The sequence below is a fragment of the Aulostomus chinensis genome, chromosome 18 (assembly GCF_037954235.1).
Source record: "Aulostomus chinensis isolate RoL2024-O1b breed Wild chromosome 18, RoL_Achi_v1.0, whole genome shotgun sequence".
Taxonomy (NCBI): Eukaryota; Metazoa; Chordata; class Actinopteri; order Syngnathiformes; family Aulostomidae; genus Aulostomus; species Aulostomus chinensis.
The window spans coordinates 14,337,534-14,358,326 of NC_141337.1; the positions used below are offsets into that span (position 1 = coordinate 14,337,534).

Below are 20,793 nucleotides of genomic sequence, written 5' to 3' on the forward strand. Positions count from 1 at the left end.
GTATGAGTCTCGAAGTTCTACTGAAAGAAAAGTAGAGAGGTATTTGAAAAGGAGCTTTCCAAAGTTTCAAGAGTAAAGGCCTCAACTTTAAAAGTACATCATCTTGATCAGTTTCTTCCATATTTTGTGTTCAAAACCTTTTTCTTCACAGTAACTGAGAGGTTTTGAGAGATGTAGTGGAGAAAGGTACAAATTCCCAAAATATCAAAATAAGTGAAGTACAAACACCTCCACGTTGTACTTAAGTATGGTATTAAGTTGTAAACACAATTGCCACTAACATGTCTACCCAAATAAAAGTAAAGTGCTGCAACAGCCCAGCCATAAATCCTCCATTTCAGAGAGTAGCTGACATCAGCAGCACCACAAACAACAACTTCCAAAATGGCTGCTGATGTCAAACAGTTAAAAACCAAAAACCAAAAAGAAATAACAGCTTTCAATTTGTACAAGTGCACCTCTTGAAATGAATGTTGAGTATGATGGGTTGTCTGCATACTTAGGCCAAAGGGGCACGTACTAGCTGGACCAATCAGAGAGCTCTAAAACTGCTGTAAAACACGACACACATGTGGCGCTTTTTGTTTTTGCTTTACAAATTTCTTTTCAAAACAAAACAAAACAAAGCAAAAAAAAAACGCGTCGTGTTGTTAAATATATACTTCAAGAAAGAAGAAAAAAATTTTTATTCTTCGTTTCTTTCGTTTCAAAGCGTCTGCTGTGATTACGTCATCGGCGTGCGACGACGCTGGAGAGCCGAGAAGTGACAGACAGGCGATGACAATAAGTTTAAAACAAGCTTTAAAAACCCACTTTGGGTTCGACGGCTTTAGGTCTAAACTCCAGGAAGATGTTGTCAAGGCGGTTGTCAAAGGTAAGTCAAGAAACAAAGTCTTATTCGGGTTCTGGAGAGTTCAGCTTTCTTTCCTAATTAGCAACAATCGGCTAAAAGCACCATGGGAACTTAACTGTTGTACTCAACTTAAGTTATCCGTCTCGTAGTGAATTGTCCCAGTGCTAATGGTGATACTGGTGTTACTGGTTGGTGCAGGTGACAGGGATGTGTTCGTGTGCATGCCTACTGGAGCAGGCAAGTCCCTGTGTTACCAGCTGCCTGCGGTATTGGCTCAGGGTATCACCCTGGTTATCTCCCCGCTAATCGCCCTCATCCAGGTCAGTCTCCACCTGTGACCATGCTGCTCCATCTGCTTCACTCTGCCTGGGATAACCAGTGTGTGTGGGTATGTGTGTATGCGTGTGTGTGTCACTCTCTCTCCAGGATCAAGTGGATCATCTGAGGGATCGGGACATCCCTGCATGCTCCATCAACTCCAAGCTCCCGGCAGGTGAGCGGCGTATGATCCTGACTGACCTGGAGAGCAGCAACCCGAAGCTTAAGCTGCTTTACATCACTCCTGAGATGGTGGCCTCTCCCTCGTTCCAGCCCTGCCTCAATAACCTGTGCTCCCGGGGCCTGCTCTCCTATCTGGCTGTGGATGAGGCTCACTGTGTCTCCCAGTGGGGTCATGACTTTAGACCCGACTACCTCAAGCTTGGTGCGCTGCGGGATCGCTTGCCTGGCGTTCCCTGCTTGGCATTGACAGCAACAGCACCTAAGAATGTACAGGATGACATCGTGGAGTCGCTGAAGCTGAGCTCGCCTCTCTCCTACAAAACTCCTGTCTTCCGCAGTAACTTGCGCTATGATGTGATCTTCAGGGATCTACTTCCAAACCCCTACGTGCACCTGCACGCCTTCATTAAGAATGCGCTGGGGGGTGGCTCAGACGGACAGGTGTGTGGACGAATTCCCTCGGTAGAACACAAGCTAACATTCATGCTGTTGTTAGCTTGTCATTACCTTTGATTATTTTGTTGAATAATCAGCAAAATAAAGAAAATTGCCTACCAGAATTTCCCAGAGCACAAGTCGATTTCCTTATTAGTCAAACAGCCGCTGAATTTATTTTGGAATTACATGATGTAAAATAGAATATTATTGAAAATCCTCGTGCCGGAGAAGCTGGAATGAGCTTCTTTCATAATATTGGCACGTCGTCGGTTGTGGCAGTTACTGGTAATATTGTTATTATCAGTGGTGGTCCAGTTTTGCTCGCGCCTCATCTATGAAAGTCTCGGATGATCAGGAAACAACGCAGTGAATCTATTATTTCTGGGCTTTTTCAAATGTTTTTGTAAGAAAGAAAAATTTTCAGATTAACAATGTTTACGTGCAATTTTCAGTATTTACAAAATGTGAATATCATCTAAACTGCCAATATCATGTTATGTTTTGGTAAATATTGTTTGTTGAACTAATCAGTGAAGTATCAGAATAAAATCATACCAAGTAATTATATCAGTTTACAATTCCTCTACTCTTCTTGGTCTCTTATGTATTGATAGTGGTAGCAGTGTGTCATGCTGATTGATCTCTGATAACAACTGTCGGATGTGTGTGACCAGGGTTGTGGGATCGTCTACTGTCGGACCAGGGAAGGCTGTGAGACTGTTGCCTACCAGCTTACCAAGCTCGGAGTCCTGGCCAAGCCTTATCATGCGGGTAAGATGGTTTTGAAGCAGTTGGACTGGAAAACAAAGACTTTGGCTCAAGTGCTGGATATGTTTCAGGTCTGAAGGCAGGAGATCGCACGGAGGTCCAGAATGATTGGATGCAGGGAAAAGTTCTGGTTATAGTGGCTACGATCAGCTTCGGTATGGGTGTAGACAAGGCTAATGTCAGGTAAAGCAGTACTTCAGTGGTTCACTTTATATTACTGACAGCGTTCAGGTTTCTCTGCAGTAATTTCTCTGTGGACCCTGTAGGTTTGTAGCTCATTGGAACCTGGCTAAGTCCCTGGCCAGTTACTACCAAGAGTCTGGGCGAGCAGGGAGAGATGGACTCCCATCCTCCTGTCGCACTTACTACTCCCCCAAGGATAAGGAGCAAATGAACTTCCTCATTCGCCAGGAAGTCGGCCGCAAACAGGTAAACACAGCAAGGAGCTTCAACAAAATTTAACACAGCAAGCAACTTCTTTAGAAATTCAATGATTGTCCATCCTCCCCAGAACCAGACAAGAAGATAGATGCTGTTTCTCCTCTGTGCGAGACCCATGGAGACCAGCCGAGCACGAGTTAGCTTAGCACAACAAATGACAGCGGCGTGGAAGTGTTAGTGTTTCTCCATCAAAAGTAATCAGATGAGGCACAGCATCAAATAATCCTCCTCATCCTCGTCACATAGTCAGCCATGATTAATAATAGCAGCCACTCATCTGGCCGTGAGCAAATGTTTTGTTCCAGCTACGTGTTTGATTGTAAAATTAATGCATCATAATTTTTTTCAATTTTTAAATTTGATAGCAAGTATTCTACACATCCATATGGTATTAACGCTAGTAGGGATGGTTTTGGAGTGAAGTGTATTTGATAACTTTTGATGGAGATGTGCTAACCCAGCTACGATCATCATGCTAAGCTAACTAGCATCAATTTGTCTTGACTCCCAAATTCAGCACAGAGGAGGGAAGGGTATTAATCGTTAGGTGGATGGCAGATGAACGAATTCACAAAATGTGAAACGTGTTTGTGGTGTGAGAATCTCTTTTTTTGTAAACGTGTTTTTTTGTTTGTTTTTTTTAAACAGGAAAAACGGAAGTTTGCAAAGGAATCAGACAAAACAGCCATCACAGACTTTGAAGCCATGGTGTCGTTTTGCGAGCAGGAAGGGTAAGTGAAGAAATGAACCCCGAGAACACGTACATGTAATTGTTTCTTTACTGCATACAAATCAATGTGAGTAATACAATGAAGTCTGTACACGTATAACATGCAGTTATATACATGAATCATAACTGTCAATACTAACAAACTACTCTTCTTTTACAAGTATGTTGTTTTCACTGTTTTAACAGCAGAGGGCAGACTTGGCCTCTTTTCTGATTTTATTAAGAAGCACTTAGTGACTTATAAACGGCCTCCCCCCTCAGGAGGACCCCCCCCCCCCCCCCACCATCTCATTCCTCAAGTTAGACACACCCTATAAATTCTGGCCATATTGCTTCAGCTCCTGTGTATTTGCCTGTATCTGGGTTGGCATTTCTTTAGGTCAGAATCAGTTGTTGTACAGGGATCCTCCAAGGAATGTAGATCCTCCTGAAAGCCCAGGTGTGTTGTTGTTCCAGGGCTTGGCCTCTCCATCGTTACTGAACACACCCAGTGTTTATCACTCCAGGGTAGATGTTTGCATTTACTCTGCAGTCCCCTGCATTACAGTTTGGCACCATCTGACTTCCATCTCCCGTGTTTGGATGTTCAGCTTGAGATTTTCAGTAAACAAATCTCAGTGTGTGTGTGTGTGTGTGTGTTGCTCAAATATGTGGACCCTTTGTCTTGGTCTTGCGGCAGCAGCAGCAGCAGCAGCCTGTCACGCAGGTCAGCACTATCATGAGCAGAACAACCACTGCAGATGGGAGAGAAAATGAATGGTCATCATGTGCAACTCAGGAAATAGACTCATAGTTGAAATAGAGACTCACAGATGAAAGTTAAGAGGATGAAGAAGGCGCCCAGCTCGAGAGGGTGGGCATTGGGCAGACCCTGCAACTTGGCCCAGATCTGGTTCAGCAGGTTCAGCGTCTCGTCTCTGGCATCCATCCTAACAAGGCAGGGATGAAAAGGATGAAGTTTGCTACCTTCAATGTCATCAGGATATTTAACATCTTGCTTGTTGAGCCTGAGTGGGTAAATACGATGACGTCGCCGGTGTGTTGACACAAGCACCCTCTGTTCTTTATCCGTGATCTTGATAGAGATGCGTTTAATCCGTGCTTTCTCGATTTTTAAGAGGGAAAGGTGGGCGATTGTAGTGTAGGAGAAAGGCAGAGTTTTTTACTGCCGGCCTGGGAGCTAAATCATGCTTTATTTGGGGGGGGGGGGGGGGGGGGGGTTAATGACGGGGGAGTGTCCTGACACTCGTTTCACTGTATTTAAAAAGAATAGACTGAACTGTGCTTTGTCATTTTAATGGCTGGTGTTAAGTGATATGTGATTTATGATCCGTCGTGTCACTGTGCTCTAAGTAATGAAGTGGCACTGGGTGGGGACAGTCTGACTGTTGAGTACTGAGCCAGAGAGTCACCAGGGAATTTGATTGCATTAGAATATAAAATAATATGAGTAATAAAACTGCACCACTGTATGAGTATTTTGTTACATTGTTAAAATATTTAGTTTCTTGATATGAATATTTGCTACTCAGACATGAATATCTGTACCACAATTACCCGTAGCTAGTGCTACGTGGCTCAGCTTAGCACAACTGCTGAGACAAAACTGTCTGGCTTTGTCCAAAGGTTCCAAAATCCTCTTGCGCCTTTAATATGTCAAGTTTTTTGGAAAATCTATGTATTTGCAATCCCTAACAGCACTTCCCTCCTTGTATGGGGATTAGGAAGCAGAGACCCTCAGAGGACAGCTAACGACTAGTTAGCTTAGCACAACAACTGGGAGTGGATGGGAAATGTTAGCGTACCGCCATCTTGCCTGCTAAGCATCCAAATCCTACAGGTCCTCCTCTGTGTATTCTGGTTCAATTAGGTAAAGTTGAACACTGAAAAAAAAAAATCACTGCACTCAGTCAGGAAAGAAGTTCAGACTGGGTGTCTAATTTTGAAATGAAAGGATTTCATAATCTTAACTTTTGAATTACATAATGAATGTCCAAACCAACCCTAGTTCTGCGAATGCAGGCAAAGACTGTTTTAGAGAAAATTGTATTTGATGACAAAGCTATGCTAGCATTTCCCATCTACAACCATTCATTGTGCTAAGCTAACTGTCTGTCAGCTCCGCTCAACTCACTACTGCATGCTTACAGGGGAGAGGGGTTTTGCTTGGTAATTTTGGCAGCTTTAAAGCTTGATAATTAAAATCTTATGTCTTAATTGTTTAATGTGTTTTAAAAAAACAACAGTAACTCTTTACGTGTTGGGCAATTTCTTGGCTAGGACTTGCAGCCTCTCTTCAGTTTGCCTGGCAACTGCTTGGGGCCAAGTAGTATTTGATACACAACCTCTAACAAAACTGCAGTTGTAGTATGAACACTTAGTTTTTTGTGTGAATTAAACCACTGCGGTGTGGTGTGTTCATTTGTGCTTTAGAAATGCTAGCAGGCAATATTTGCTGCCTTTGGGACAAAGCCATGCTAGCTGTTTCCAGTCTTTAAGCTGGGCTAAAGTACCCGACTGCTCAGTACAGTTTGCATGCGGTGGTTTTCATCTCCTCATCAAGCTATGGAACAATCTTAGCTTTGCTCATTAGGTTGTTTTGTGCAGAAAACAGTATACACTTTACGATAAAGTAGCTATTGTTTCGTTTTACATTGTGAATGTATCTACAGTTAATTATCTCCTGAGACCTAACTGTTAGCTCTTTAGCTTACTGCCAAATGGTTGATTTAAAACAAAATGACCACAAAGCAGAATAAGCATCTCGATAGAATCGCTTCAACACAAATTTCAACATTCCAACCTTTATGAAAATACCTGAAGTCTTCTGCATTGTTCAAAATCAATTGTGATCAAAGTGCGGCGGATTCACATGAAAGATATATTTCAAATTTTGTAAACGCATTCAAGTTAAACCTTGTTTTTTGTTGTTGTTGTTTTTTTTAACGTTTCATTTATCTTTTCGTTCTCACACAAGTTTATGTAACTTTTTTTCTGTCAGAACAAACTGCCGTAGTTATCCAGACTTCCCTCCACCAATTTCTTGAGCACTCGAGGCATCCAGAGTCTGTTTTCTATTAGCATTAATGCTAAACAGGCTCATGTATGGCTAGCGTGCCAGCAGGATAAACCTGGTAAAAATGAATGTGTATGACAACAACAACAGTACCCCCTTTGTTTCATTTTAAAGCTGGCTACTTTAACTTACGCTGTATGTTACGACTCATTCAGCATTCTTCCTAGTTTGGACACAAACATACACACATACACGCGCACCCTGAAGGCATTTACCTGGGGAAGTCTTTGTTGTGTTCACACGCTCAGCTGAGCCCAGACTGACTGTCAGTAACGACACTTCAGAAGTGGAGAGGAGGAGCGGACGGTGATGGACGTGGCATTTCTTCACGGAGGAGTTACCTGTTGAGCGTCTTGTTTTTGAGTTGAAGGGAGCAGCACATCATCTCAGACTCAGATTAGCTGTCAAACTGGGATTAGGGTTAGGAAGGTTAAATCTTCAGGTGTGCACGATCCTCAGCAGGTGAAAGAAAAGTGACACAGAATCCGTCTCTTGCCTGAGTGTGGTCCTCAGGTTTGTGCATCTCTTACTTTTCTGCAGTTTGACTGACTGTGTCTCTTGGTCTCCCTCCAAAGCTGTTTTCTCTCCTGGTCCGTCCTCCCCGGGAGTGTTTATGTCTCTCTCTCCCTCTCTCTCTCCCTCTCTCGCTCGCTCTCTTTCTCTCCACCTCCTTTACTGCTCTGCTCTCTTTCATGGCTGTGTTCTCATTTCCAGCAAGGTAGTTAGTATGTTGTTGATGCGGCTCGTCTAATGGGCTGTTTCCCAAGCGCACTAGTGTGTGTGTGTGTGTGTCACTGTTATATAATACTGGATGAATCTGATACTAGAGTGTGTGGCCTTTTAATAGGCAACAATTTGTATGAAGCAGGGATTTTAAATAGAACCATGACATGCAGGAAGACAGTAGTCAGAGCTGTGTGTCCTAAAACTGTGAAGTCAGAAAAAATAAGACAGAAAATCCCATTGAGAATCATAATGATTTATTCTCCATGTCTGTTATGTCCGTACAGCTTTGTGGAAAAGCACATTTTCATACATGAGACAAGGGAGTGTTTGATAACATTGATCCTGGTTGTTTGTGTAATGGTTACACAATAGCTAATTGATCAGTGATGTACTGTGTGTGCGTGTGTGTGTGTGTGTGTGTTTGTTTGTTGGTGCACTCCAAAACAGAACGCATCTTTCATTCCACCTCTGTCACTTGTGTTTTCCTCCCATCAGTTGTCGTCATGGCATCATCTCCAAGTTTTTCGGGGACAAGCCACCAAACTGTGCAGGAGCCTGTGACTTCTGTTGTAACCCTAAAGCGGTGCGAGCCCAGCTGGAGAGATCGTCCGCCCTCAGCACCAAGATAGCGGCTCAGACCAATGAGCCCAAGGGACCATTCGGTTTCCGGCCAGGTCTTTACGAAGGAGGGAAGGAGGGTTACGGCTTCGAGAGGCACGATAACTCTCGTGACATCATCTGAAACGTTGATTTCATTTGCCTTGTTTGGATGTTGATGTGGGACGTTGCACCTCGCAGGTACGATGAAGGCGACGGCAGCGGTGACGAGGACACCGCAAAGAGGAAAAAGATCTTTTCGGACCTCTTCAAGAAGCAAATGCGTCTGAGAAAGGTGAATCCTGATAGGCACGTTTTTCGTAAAACAAACCAACAACTCCATGTAGTGCTTGTGTTGTGTTCCTACACATCTGTGCACCAGCTGTGGGCATCAGCCAGAGAGGGCTGCTGCTGTAGGCCCCCCCCCCCACCACCACCTCACCCACTCCTCCCCTATGTGAGGCCTACAGTAAATTGCTCCCACATGTTCAGAGGAATTGGCACCACGCTGAATGCAACTATTCCTCAGTCAGGCGAGCTTTTCCGAGCTGTTTACAACACCAGATCTGTAAAAGTTGGAATGTTATGGTCGTTAAACCGGAGAAACGGAGAGACGTAAATAGCACATAAGAATTCCCGAGGCGTGTGGAAAGGAGACAACTTTATTTAAACATCTAATTGTGACACACAAAATAATGGAACGCTTGCTGTCTTCAGGCTGTGGTATGTTATCATACAATATCTTGTCTAAAGTAAGTGGTCTGTTGTGTTGCTACCAACTCGGGGGCTGCTGGTTCGAGTCTCAGTGACGCCTTCAGTTCGTTTGGGCATCCGTACTGACAATCAGCCGTGTCAGTGGTTGGAGAGAACTGACTGGCTTCTCTCTTTTCTTTTTCTCCTTTCAGGGAGAGGAGACTCAAAGCGGAGACTTCTGTCCCCCAGGTAAGACCAGGAGAAGAGCCGGTTCATATTATTAATGACTCGCAGGCTCGTCTGCGCAGTCATCTAACCGGCGTGTCCCTCTGCGTAGACGCCGACTGTCCTCTCAGAGATGCCAGCAGCCAGAGGATTCCCCGGCTCACCGTGAAGGTAGAAGACTTCAAATTCCTCATAGCCGCTACATTCATTAGCACCTCTGCAAGAGTTCAGCAACTCATGTCAGGAGATGTGAAGAGAAATGAACCCAAACTACTGATGCGGAACAGAAGCACCAAAGAAGAATAAAAACCAGGAAAAACATGAGGGGCTTATAAGCTGTTTGAGGGTCTAAAACCTCTGCTTCTTCTTTGTGTGAATAATATAAGCAAAGATTTGACATTTACTGTTAAAATATTTCTTGTGATTTCGGAGATACAAATTGTGAATGTTCTGTTGAAGGCTCGAGAGCACTGCCTGAGCCTCTTGCAGGAGGCATTGCATGGCCACCAGGGGGCAGACAACCCATTCAGGTAAATGTGCAGACACAAACGGATTTTAGTGCAGGAATTTAATATTAACTCTTCTTTGTTCTCCATCTTCCCAGCTGTGACACTCTGTCCTTAGCTGTGGAGCTTGAACACGAAGTCTTCAAGACCAGCAAGTCGTCCAACTTGTACAAAGCCGCCGTCTTAAAGAAGGTAAGCGAAACGTTCCTGTCTGTCCTTGTCGGTGTTGTTCAAGAAGATCAGGGGAGGTTTTGTCCTGAAGGTGTCTGAAATGAAGAAAGCAGCACCTGCTTCATCTGGAGAAGAAGAGGGCAAGAAGACGTCAAAACACAAAGAAGACACTTTGTCCTTTTCCTCCTTTCCTGAGGAGCTTCAGTCGTTCACACCGGCCTCGGAGGTCTACTCGGTAAGATCACGCACATTTCAAGCGCTCAAGAGCTGAAAGTTCTTCAGTAAATGTTCATTTTATCCCTCCAGCTGAAACGTAAGCGAGTGGGAGCGGGCCTGAGGGGCTCGTCTAACCCCTTCCTGACCGGCAAGGATTTACTGAAGCTCTCCACGGCGGACGTTGTGTCTCACACAGTACCAGAAAGTGGTGGGTTTTACAATGGCGCATCAGGAGATCCACTTCTATACGATAAGAGAAAAGAGACCAACACAGATGCATCTTCAGCTGTGACCTCCTCCATCCGAGCCAGAGCGAATGCCACCGCCGCCGCCCTGAACAGCCCGACAAAGGGAGGCCGAGCCCTGAGCAAGAAGCAGCAGAAGCTGGCGGATGCTGCAAAGAGTTCCCGTAACATTTCCCAGTATTTTCAGAAGAAACAAAGCCAGGAGGAGGAGGAGGAGGAGGAAGAGGAGAACAAACTTGATGGTGTAGCATCCCAGAGTAGCGCTGCGAGTCCTCAGGAGAGCCTCAGCATGCAGCAGCAAAACTCGCCGGCCAGCGTGGCGTCTGTGGAGGGCAGAGCTGTGGATCCAGTAGATGCTAAACAGGAGCCAATATTAATAGATGATAGTGAGGAGGAGAAGCCGGAGCAGGTTCAAGACAAGTCCACCACTGAGTAAGATTCCCTCTCGACAGGTTCTTTGCTTGAAAAAAACCCAAAGAAAACACTTTTCTAACTGCATGTTACCTCCCACACAGACGGACCGAGGAAGAGGACGCTGCAACACAAGCGGTAGGTGTCTGTGACTGTCAGGTTTCAAGATTTATCTCCTGGACTAATATTGATGGGTGCCTTCGTCTCCAGAAGGCCACAACTAAAGAGGACCCTCCTCCAGCGAAGCGAAGCCGGCTCACTGACCGGAGCACCAGAAGAGTGACCTTTAACCCAAACGTGCAGGAGAAAGCTGTGCACTCACTCAATGAGCCGCCAAAGCCAGTGACGCTGAAGGAAGCCGCCGATGTTGTGGTCCGCTGCCTGGACCCGTTTTACTCTCAGGGGAAGTTCGCCACTAAGGTGAACAAGGTTCTTCCTACAAGAATGAAAGTCTAGAATAATTAAAATCAATCAATGAGCCGCATCACTTTTTCTCTGTTTAGGAGTTGTTTAAGTCCTTCGCTCGCTACCTGTCTCACCTGCTCACTGAGGGGAGGAGTCGAGGGAAAGGCCAAGGTACGCAGATGACGGATATTGCTCAGACTTGAGCGCGTAGCTGACATCTAACGCTGATCTCCACCTCCACAGTAAAAGCAGAAGCTAAAGCTCTCATTAAGAAGTTCTTCAGCAAAGTGGAACGCTGCGAGAGCGAAGAGGACTGGAAGAACCTCAAACGACCGTACGGATGTAAAACCACCGAGAAAAAGGAATGATGGGAGGGCAAACAGAAGCCTTCCTCTTTGTCAGTGCCTCACAAACACACACACACACACACACACTCACCAGATCAATTTGCTGCTTTCATTCCCGCCCAGGTTCGTTGCTGCTACTTTAGCTTCGTCTCTCAAGCAATAAAGTTGAACCAGTTAGAGCCGGAGAGAACACCGACACAGCTGTTCCTCTTCTGTCGGACCATTTATTTCAAATAGAGCACAGCTGACTGCAGAACAGTTCCGTAGGAAAACATAATCAAAGTCTAAAAACCAAAGCAGGGAGAGAAAGAAACAGTAGCGCCACATTTGAGGTCAATGAGAATAAATCACTAGGATATTTTAAACCAGATGGTGTTTGTGAATGGATTTTTTTTTTTTAATCAGCTGCAGTATTTGTGTGCTGGATTGAAGGAGAGAACAAAGAACCTGTTTGAGTCAATTGTCCAATATCTGTTATTTAAACACTTAATTCAGTTTTTAGAATGTTTGTTTTTTTGGTTTGTTTGCTTTTTGGAAGACTGTGTGAAAGGTGAAGGATGTTTTCTTTCTCTGCTTTCGGCTGAGTTGTCGTCGTGCCTGTCAGGACTGAGCAAGGTCGCCGCCACGGTGTCCATCCCCTCAGTCAGGACCAAAGACAAAGAGCACCTGGAGCAAGGATGGACCCAGATGTCCATCCGTGTCTCCTCGCCGCTGCTACGTGTTTACAATAAAGTCTAAACTGATAAGGAACACACGCCGGCACAGTGTGAGACCTCACTTACTGTCAGTTTCATTCATCATTCAACTACACTTACTGGCCCCTGAGAGGGAGAGAGAGAGAGAGAGAGAGAGAGAGAGATTGTGGGTGTGCGTGCACATGTAAGAGAGTGAGAGATCAGTGCGCTGTCAAATAGAAAGTGACGTCACCTCAGTTGTGTTGCCTTCAAATACACGTTGAAAATATCGGTATCTGGTTGTGAGAATGTATTGTAGAATATCATTGATGTAACTATCACCTGCTCGGATGTTGAATTTGAGTGTGAACGTTGCTCTCGTGTGTGTGTTTGTGGGTGTGTGTGTGTGTGTGTGTGTGTGCGTGATGTTTATTCCACATCTGCAGCTGCTGGACACACGACGTCTCCTACTTCTCTGTTAAGTTCATTCGCACTGTGAAGATCAGAGTGGGGAATGTTGAAAGTATTTGTAATGTCTCAAATCGGTGACTGAGTTCTGAGACCTTTAACCCATGAATGTGACAACAACCTAAATACATATTTCTATAACAAAGCTACCCACAATGGCTCCTGACAGATTCACCTTGGCCAGTGGGCCAAGATGTGAATTAATTAATGTATAAATACACCAATAATTATAATATAATAGAAAGTAATGGTAATAATGCTGAGGTTCATGTGAGGAAAAAATACTCTTAAATTTAAAATGTTCATGATCTGGTGGAGAGAGATAATGCGGAGGACATCAGTTTGGTGACGGTGAAGTAGAAGAAAAAATAATTAGGTAAAATGAACCATCGCGTCGTCCACGATGAGAATCTCTTATTTCCGCCTGTCCATGAATGCAGCGGCAATGATGCACATCAAAACCTGACGCCACCAGCCCTCTGCTCCTCCGGGGCTGCAACATCCGAGTATCAGGACGCTGTTTCCCGGTCTCATCTGCAGCTGCTTCAGCTTTATTTCACACAAACGCTCCAGGTCACTCGTCTCAAAGAGGTTCCACACTCGAGGGGGCAGCGCAACGCTTGTTTTGTGTCACTTCCGGTGGAGCTGTCGGTGAATTAGCAGATCACGTCGCCGGTGCAGAAGTTGAGCAGCTGCTGCAGGAGCCTCGATGCTTCGAGCGGGCAGGATGGAGGAGTTTGTGACGGAGGAAGAGGAGCCGTGGTACGACCAGCGGGACCTGGAGCAAGGTGAGGCGGCGTTTTTGGTAACAATGGTGGGTCCTGGTCTGTCAGTGTCTCCCTGCTGGACTGGAACGAGTGATGAATGGATGCTAGACTCATGCAGCCATTGTGTTGATGTGCACAACGACAAAACTGTGCCCCGCTTTTCCTCTGCCAATCACTTAGATCTTGTCAGGGGTGTGTTCGACTGTGCTGTTCTGATGCATCACACACTCATGTCCAGGGAGCTCGTGACGATTGGTAGGGTGTGTATAAACAAACAGGCCACTTGGGGAGGATACAAAACACCATATTCCAGGAATTCTGCAGATTCTTCACTCAATGAAAGGATTAAAGATGAGCCGTGTGTGTGTGTGTGTGTGTGTGTGTGTGTGTGTGTGTGTGTGTGTGTGTGTAAAAGCTAGCTGTCATGACCTGAAATGAGCTTATAAAGCAAAGGGCAGTCAATGGATGGCCTGTCATTGGCAGCCAATCTGCTGAGTGTGTCTCCCGCAGCATCACCACATCTCCCGATTACCTGCTGACCCACAGAACCAAAGCAGCTTGAATGTCTCATGGCAGCCCTCAGAGCGGAGGGAGGCAGGTGCTTTCATTTCATCTCTCCCTTATTCAACGTCAGTGCCATAATCTGCTGCTGCTGCTGAGCTGATCTCATCCCCAAGCTCCAGACGAGATCCGGGATCAGACAAATGTTATCCAGCATACGCTTACGGATGATTTTTTTTGCCCCAGAAATACAGCTGTTACGCAACTGCCTGATGACCTGTGTTCGTTATGATCTGGCAAACATAAGGGCAGCTTCCTCTGAGGCCCTCACATCAAAGAGCATCACAGAGCAGTCGTGGTTAGTGATCTGCCCCCTGTGTATTATGGGATTTCTCCCCTTGCCAGGTTCACCCTCGCACTTACAGTATTTCTGAAATTACATAACTGAAGACGCGGCACGTGTTGGCCCTAAGGAACAGAAGCGGCGCTGTAACTGAGGGGGTGAAGGCTCACTGCCTCACACACTCGCCTCATTATCACTCACAGCTCAGCCCGCTCTTCTGTTATTTGTTCTGCATTGTCGAGACAGGAACACGGCCTTCCTCGCACCGCAGCACCACAGCGCTGAGATCAAGATACACTTGACAGTATTACTCAGTATAAATACATGCTCAGACATCCTGGATTGTTTATGCGGCTGTGTCAAGTGTCTCCCATCCTTCCACTCCTCCTACTCAGTCTCAATATTTTCATTCACCAGAGATGCACACTTCTTTGGAAATACATTTATTGTCCATCCTCTTCAGATCCGGTCAAGAAGACCAATACTCTTTTCTGTGTGCTGCTGTAGGGAGCTTGAGACCCACAGACACCTGCTGAGAGCTTGTTAGCTTAGCACAATGCATGGTAGTGGATGGGAAGTGTTAGCATACTGCAATTGAAAGTCAAATATCAAATTTTTCTCCATAACACCTGCAAGATTGCACTTAAAATTAGTTATGACACATTTTCCCATCTATCCATCCATTTTCTACTGTTTATCCTGTTAAGGGTCGTGGGGGGTGGAGCCTATCCCAGCAGCCTTCAGGTGAGGGGCGGGGTTCACCCTGGACAGGTCACCAGTCCATCACAGGACCAACACATAGAGACAGACAACCATTCACACTCACAGTCACACCTACGGTCAATTTAGAGTATCAATCAGCCTCGTCCTCTCTTGATGTCTTTGGACTGTGGGAGGAAGCTGGAGTACCAGAGAGAACCCACACAGGAACAGGGAGAACATGGAGACTCCACACAGAAAGATCCTGTGCTGGAGCCGGGACTCAAACCCAGAACCTTCTTGCTGTGAGGCAACAGTGCTGACCACTGCACCACTGTGCTGGCCTATGACACATTTTAATTTTAGAATTAGATGCATAGCTGGAACTACTTTCTTGACTGAGTGCAATGATTTGATGCAGCACCTCAAGACTTCAGCCAAAAAAACATTTGCTGATGAATAGAGCAAATGCTGCTACGAATCATGGCTGAATTTTTGTGAGCAGGTGAAGAGGATAACATCTGGACAAACCGAGATCCTGAACCTGATCTATTTGATGATTTTCAATAGAGACATGCTAACACTTCCCATCCACTACCACTTATTATGCTAAGCTAACTAGCAGTCAGCAAGTCTCAGCTGCCTAACGCAGCACAGAGGAGAGACTAGTATCCATCTACTTGTATGGATCTGGAGAAGATGGACCCTAAGTGTATTTCCCAAAGAGTTTGCACCTTTAAAGGGTGTGTGTGTGTGTGTGTGTGTGTGTGTGTGTGTGTGTGTGTGTGGGGGGGGGGGGGGGGGGTCCCGAAAGTACATTGTAGTTTCTTCTTCTAGTTTTTTCTTTTTTTTCTCCTTGACGAGAAGAGCAGACATATGTGAATGTGGCCTCTCTCGCTGTGGCGAGTTCCGTTCGCTCTCAAAAGCAAATCCTTCACGGTAACACAAAGAAATCAGACACGGTTCGCCACTTTCTGCTCTTTATCTTTTGACAGACCTGCACCTGGCAGCAGAGCTCGGTAAGACCCTCCTCGAACGCAACAAAGAGCTGGAAGACTCGCTTCAACAGATGTACATCAACAATGAGGAGCAGGTGCAAGAGATCGAGGTAAACTTCGTCTCACGGATGCTGACAGCGTGTCTGATCATGAGGGTTTATTTTGTCACCTTGGAGGGGAAAGATATTTACAACCAGGGTTCAGAAGATCTAGCCTAAACCTGGAAAAGTCATTAAATTTGAACATTTTCAAGCCTGGTAAGTTTCTGAATAGTATTTTCCAACCTGTTTTCCTCAGTTTTTCAGGTCACAGTGATTACTAGGGGTCAAAATGATGATAAATGCTGCTGTTCTGAGGGAGAGGCTGAGGTACGCGTCAGAGTCTGACCACTTAGTGGGTTTGTTTTTGCTGCTAGGAGATAACAACTCATAGAAAAAAAAACCTCATTCACATCAAAATTGGCTGAATATTCATCAAGTTAGCACCATTGTAGCTTTAAAAAATAAAAAGGGGCCAGGAGAAAGGTTAGCATTGGGAGAAAATGAGTGGTGAGTCGTAAAATTTAGTGTTGTCCTTTAATATAGGAACATTTCAAATAGTCTTGTCAGTCATTTTGACCCAAACACAAGGAAAAAAAGGGCTTAGGATGAGAAATCGTGGATTTTTTTTTGTTTTTGCCCTCAGCCTTTGTGTAGTTAAAGTTGTCATTTAACTGATAATGATGCACCGCTGCTGAAGCGTGGTCATAAAACGCCTCCTCCTCCTGAAGCTCGGACACGGTTTCCCTTGCAGTACTTGTCCAAGCAGTTGGAAATGTTGCGGGAGATGAACGAGCAGCACGCTAAAGTGTACGAGCAGCTGGACGTGACGGCCAGAGAGCTGGAGATCACCAACGAGAAGCTGGTGCTGGAGAGCAAGACCTCGCAGCAGAAGATCGACAGGTGACGCACTCGCACGCCCTCCAAACAAACTTCTGCCGTCCAAATCTGAACGGACAAACATTCTGGACAGTGGGGCAGCTGGGTATTGTAGTTTGTTTTTTTGTTTTTTTTTTAAGCTCAAAACTTCTTCCAGAGGCAGATTAACGCAAGTAGCACAGTAGCAGGATTTTTCAACTAAAAATAGGAGATGTGTGTCACAGTGATGTCACCCAGTGTTTAATACTTTGGAGCTCCAGTATCAGGTTTTGTTACACGCGTGATACTTGATAGCAAGACCTGTTATTGGGTTTCGTCTTTTCATGAAATTAAAGTAATTCACCAATATTTTGTGGGGTGATATGGGTATTTACCGCCCTCCCCAAGTCAGACAAGAAGGTGAATATCCTTCTCTGATTGCTTGTAATGGAGGAATGCTAACCATTAACCATCCACTACCACTCCTGGTGCTAAGCTAACTAGCTCTCAGCTGGTCTCAGCTCCCTCTGAGAAGGGGGTGTCTATTTTCTTGTCTCGCTCTGGAGTGGATGGATAGTTCCCGCATTCCTCGAAAAGGTGGCGTGTTCCTTTAACATCAAGAAAAATATCTGATATCGGCAGACACGTCTGTTTAGAAACACGGGAGCCTTTGTTCTGTCTAAATAGGTTACATCAGCTTCTTAAGTTGGTAACAGTACCTCATTGTTGGTCTTCGGAAATGGTATGCTGAAGTAAGTCACAGCGTTAATGACATAACAAGGTGTGTGTGTGTGTGTGTGTGTAGGTTGACGGGCACCATGGATAATCTGCAGGGCCAGGTGGATAGTCTGACAGCTCGGGTGGAGGAGCTGAGGACCCTGGAGGAGCTGAGGGTCCGCAGAGAGAAGAAGGAACGCCGTAAGACCATCCACTCATTCCCCTGCCTCAAAGAACTTTGCACGGCTCCAAGGTGTGCGTGTGTGTTTAAGCAGATCTTTTTCATCGTCTTCTTCACACAGCTTGTTCTAGTTGTGTATTGCTTCACATCCTGAGTTGTGACACTTCTCTTTTCCAGGTACGAAGACGGTTTCCTGTTGGCCAACCCAGGCAGCGTGGACCTGGCTGAGAGACGGCCGGCGGATGAGGAAAATGAGCGCCTGAGAGACATCGTGTCGTCCCTGCGCTCAGCCATGGCCACGGAGCGTTCCAAGAGGGAAGGTGCGGAACGGGAGTGTTCTGCTGTGCTGCAGGAGTTCGAACGCCTTGAGCAGCGTCTCCTCGGGGCAGAGGGCTGCCAGCTGAGGGTTCAGGAGCTGGAGGCGGAGCTTCAGGAGATGCAGCAGCTGAGGAAGTCCAGGGTTTGTCTGATCGGGGACATGGAAGACGGTATAGAGACGCTGCTCAGCAATGGCCCTGAGACGGATACTCCAGATGAAGGCACTGGGATGGATGGAGGTGAGGGAGTTGCTGGGGAGGCAGGGGCCTTGGGGTCACAGGGAGGCCCAGTGAGGAAGAGCTGCAGCGACACAGCTCTGAACGCCATCTCAGCCCGTGATGCTTCAGGCAGGCGTCAGGGCAGCTACGCCCTTCATGCCAACGGCGTACGCAAGCGAGGCATGTCCATCCTGAGGGAGGTGGACGAGCAGTACCACGCCCTGCTGGAGAAGTACGAGGAGCTGCTGGGGAAGTGCCGGCGCCATGAGGAAAGTCTGTGCCACGCAGGGGTGCAGACCTCCCGGCCCGTCTCCAGGGACCCCTCCATGAAAGAGTATAGCATGGCTGCTGTGGGGCCTTCAACATCTGGAGCAGTGAACACCCCTCCTACGCCACCTCATACGCCGTCCACCCCAGAGGCCCTGGAGGGGATCAGCCGGCAGGTGGAGCAGGTGGACAAACGCCTGAGCCAGAACACGCCTGAGTACAAAGCGCTCTTCAAAGAAATCTTCTCCCGCTTGCAGAAAACCAAGAGTGACATAAACTCGCCCAAGAGTAGAAAGACCAGCAAATGAGCCTTAATACCACTGACACTACACTTCCTGAAACACTTAGTTATTGTGATTTACCTCGCCACTCTGAAGCCTTGACCTTTAACCTTTGGTCACATAGGACTTAATGATGCCTGTAGTCACAAAGCCAGGAAGTTTGAGTTGAGGGTTAAGTTTGACTACACCAATGAAATCTGTGCTACATAACTGAGTGGATGAAAGGTTTTTCTGACAAAAAATATAAACAAGGACAATCTAGTCCATGATGTAATATTTATGATTTAATTTGTCACTTTTTTAATTTCTAGTTGATAAAAGGAAAACATCCTTGCAGCCTTTAATAACTATGAAGCCCTGGTGTGGCCATAAAGAGAAAAAAAAACAAACATTTGAAGACAGAGAGAAAAACAACACGAGCCTTAACATGTTCCCTCGATGTAGTTAATTTGAGGCAGGGAGATGGAACTTGTTTGCACTATTTAGTTATTCTGAAGCCACAAGATATGCTGCTCCCCCAGTTTATGTATTTTGAGGCAATGAACCAACTTGTTTGCACAATCAAGTTCTCACAAGGCCACAAGATGGAACTTGTTCCCTCAGATGAATTCATCTGTGACCAGAAGATGTGGTAAGAAAAGCTGTACCTCATGGCGTGTGTTACGGAAGTTGAGGGAACAAGTTATTTCCTGTGGCCTCAAGATGATTTTGTCCATCTCCAAGTCCTTAAAAAAACAAACCTAACCTCTGAAGGCCACCCTGGGGCTTTGTAAATAATGCCTAAATGACATTTAAATATATTAACAGGCTTAAATGTTCTGTAAAAGCAAGTAGTCGGGGTTGAGAGAGCTTCATGTGGAGAGTGTGTGTTTTTTGAACGTGATTCACGTGAATCCGTCACGGAGGCTGCCAAAGTCAACTGTGCATGTGTCCGATGGGTTTTGATTAGTAGAATTTATCAGGTGAAGGGGGAAACGTGAGCTGGGGAGAAGTTGTTGTTTTTTTTTTCCAGCATGCATTATAAACTACAGGAGGGTTTATTTCCTACACGCCAACATTCACTGTGCCATCACAGTTGTTTCGTTAATTAAAATTCATATATCAACCATGTTCTTTTTTAATTTGTGGCTCTAACTGCTCAGGGAGGCAGCGACGCAGGTACGAGTCCAAAAATGTAGGAGACAGCATCGTCGAGCGTCCCTCCTCGACGGGTTTCCACTTGAAATAGGCTAGTGTCAGACGCATACAGCAAAATATCTTTTTCTTTCAAATAAAACAAATGAACACTGCATTTGTGAATTTCAAACTTCAAACTGCGACTAAACGAGACGACAAACGTCAGCACGAGAACGGAGGCTCGAGCTCGCTGTCGCATTTGTCAGGTCTGAGGCTGCGTCCGAATTGCGAAGTGGCAACCTACGTCCTACCGCTACAGCCTACTACTACAACCTACTACTACTACCTATGTAAGCGGTACAATTCGGACACCCTAGAAGACTTGTGGTGAAGCACGACCTCTGCTGGCAGAGCACAGATACCGCAAATAGGTAGACAGCACCAACGAAAGCCCCACCTGCTGGCCTGACAGTCGTACTGCACTCCACTCTTAACGCACCTTTCACTCATTCTCTATTATTAAGCACATTAACGCACCTGTACAGGTGTGTTCACACCGCGTCGCCTTTGGTGTGACCACACCTTTAGTCATCAACATTGACTATAAATGTTGGTGTTGCATGAGAATGGGAGACTGTTGGTGGCGCAAACTTGGCTTGCGAGTCCACAAGTTTGTAGGGGACAAAGAGGAAGTCGGCGGTGCGTTGTGGATCATAGGTTGCTCTTTAGGATGCACCTGAACTGACCTACAATGTGGGCGTGTTTAGGCTGGAATTTAGGTTGCGATGTAGGTCGCTACTCTTGCCAGTTGTGGTTTCGGACAGCCTACGACCTACTCTGAGACCTACTTGGCAATTCGGACGCAGCCTGAGTAAATATTTCGTTCATACCATAACGTAAGCTTTCAACTCATAAAAAACATTTGCTCACAAGAAATAATAAAAGTGGCGCTCATTTATTATCTTGCTGAATAAAACATTTAGTGTCTAAACTTTTATCC

The 20,793-nt window shown here is 45.7% G+C and overlaps 2 protein-coding genes and 1 long non-coding RNA gene across 5 annotated transcripts; 2 read left to right on the forward strand and 1 right to left on the reverse strand.

The window, feature by feature from the left end:
* Positions 1-705: 705 nt before the first annotated feature.
* recql5 (RecQ helicase-like 5) lies at positions 706-12,324 on the forward strand. 3 transcript variants are annotated; one of them, XM_086185683.1, is made up of 20 exons: positions 707-874; positions 1,052-1,173; positions 1,280-1,795; positions 2,467-2,563; positions 2,632-2,743; positions 2,827-2,989; positions 3,650-3,732; positions 8,029-8,247; positions 8,332-8,425; positions 9,036-9,072; positions 9,161-9,219; positions 9,508-9,578; positions 9,653-9,746; positions 9,817-9,960; positions 10,032-10,149; positions 10,228-10,618; positions 10,702-10,735; positions 10,808-11,017; positions 11,101-11,173; positions 11,246-12,323. In XM_086185683.1, exons 1-20 carry the CDS (start codon positions 778-780, stop codon positions 11,368-11,370), a joined length of 2,859 nt encoding a protein of 952 aa, XP_086041809.1. In that variant the 5' UTR covers positions 707-777; the 3' UTR covers positions 11,371-12,323. The 3 variants fall into 3 exon arrangements, with proteins under 3 accessions (XP_086041808.1, XP_086041809.1, XP_086041810.1); XM_086185682.1 differs by having other exon boundaries at positions 706-874; positions 10,032-10,618; positions 10,811-11,017; positions 11,246-12,324; XM_086185684.1 differs by having other exon boundaries at positions 718-874; positions 10,032-10,618; positions 11,246-12,321.
* On the reverse strand, positions 4,016-7,482 carry LOC147245323 (uncharacterized). Its single transcript, XR_015110075.1, has 3 exons — positions 7,023-7,482; positions 4,542-4,660; positions 4,016-4,465 (listed from the first exon to the last, which is right to left on the reverse strand). It is a non-coding gene; the product is annotated as an uncharacterized LOC147245323 (long non-coding RNA).
* A 646-nt stretch (positions 12,325-12,970) lies between the features above and the next one.
* On the forward strand, positions 12,971-19,958 carry cdr2l (cerebellar degeneration-related protein 2-like). Its single transcript, XM_086184691.1, has 5 exons — positions 12,971-13,279; positions 15,797-15,909; positions 16,592-16,740; positions 17,501-17,665; positions 17,771-19,958. Exons 1-5 carry the CDS (start codon positions 13,201-13,203, stop codon positions 18,702-18,704), a joined length of 1,440 nt encoding a protein of 479 aa, XP_086040817.1. The 5' UTR covers positions 12,971-13,200; the 3' UTR covers positions 18,705-19,958.
* Positions 19,959-20,793: the final 835 nt, after the last annotated feature.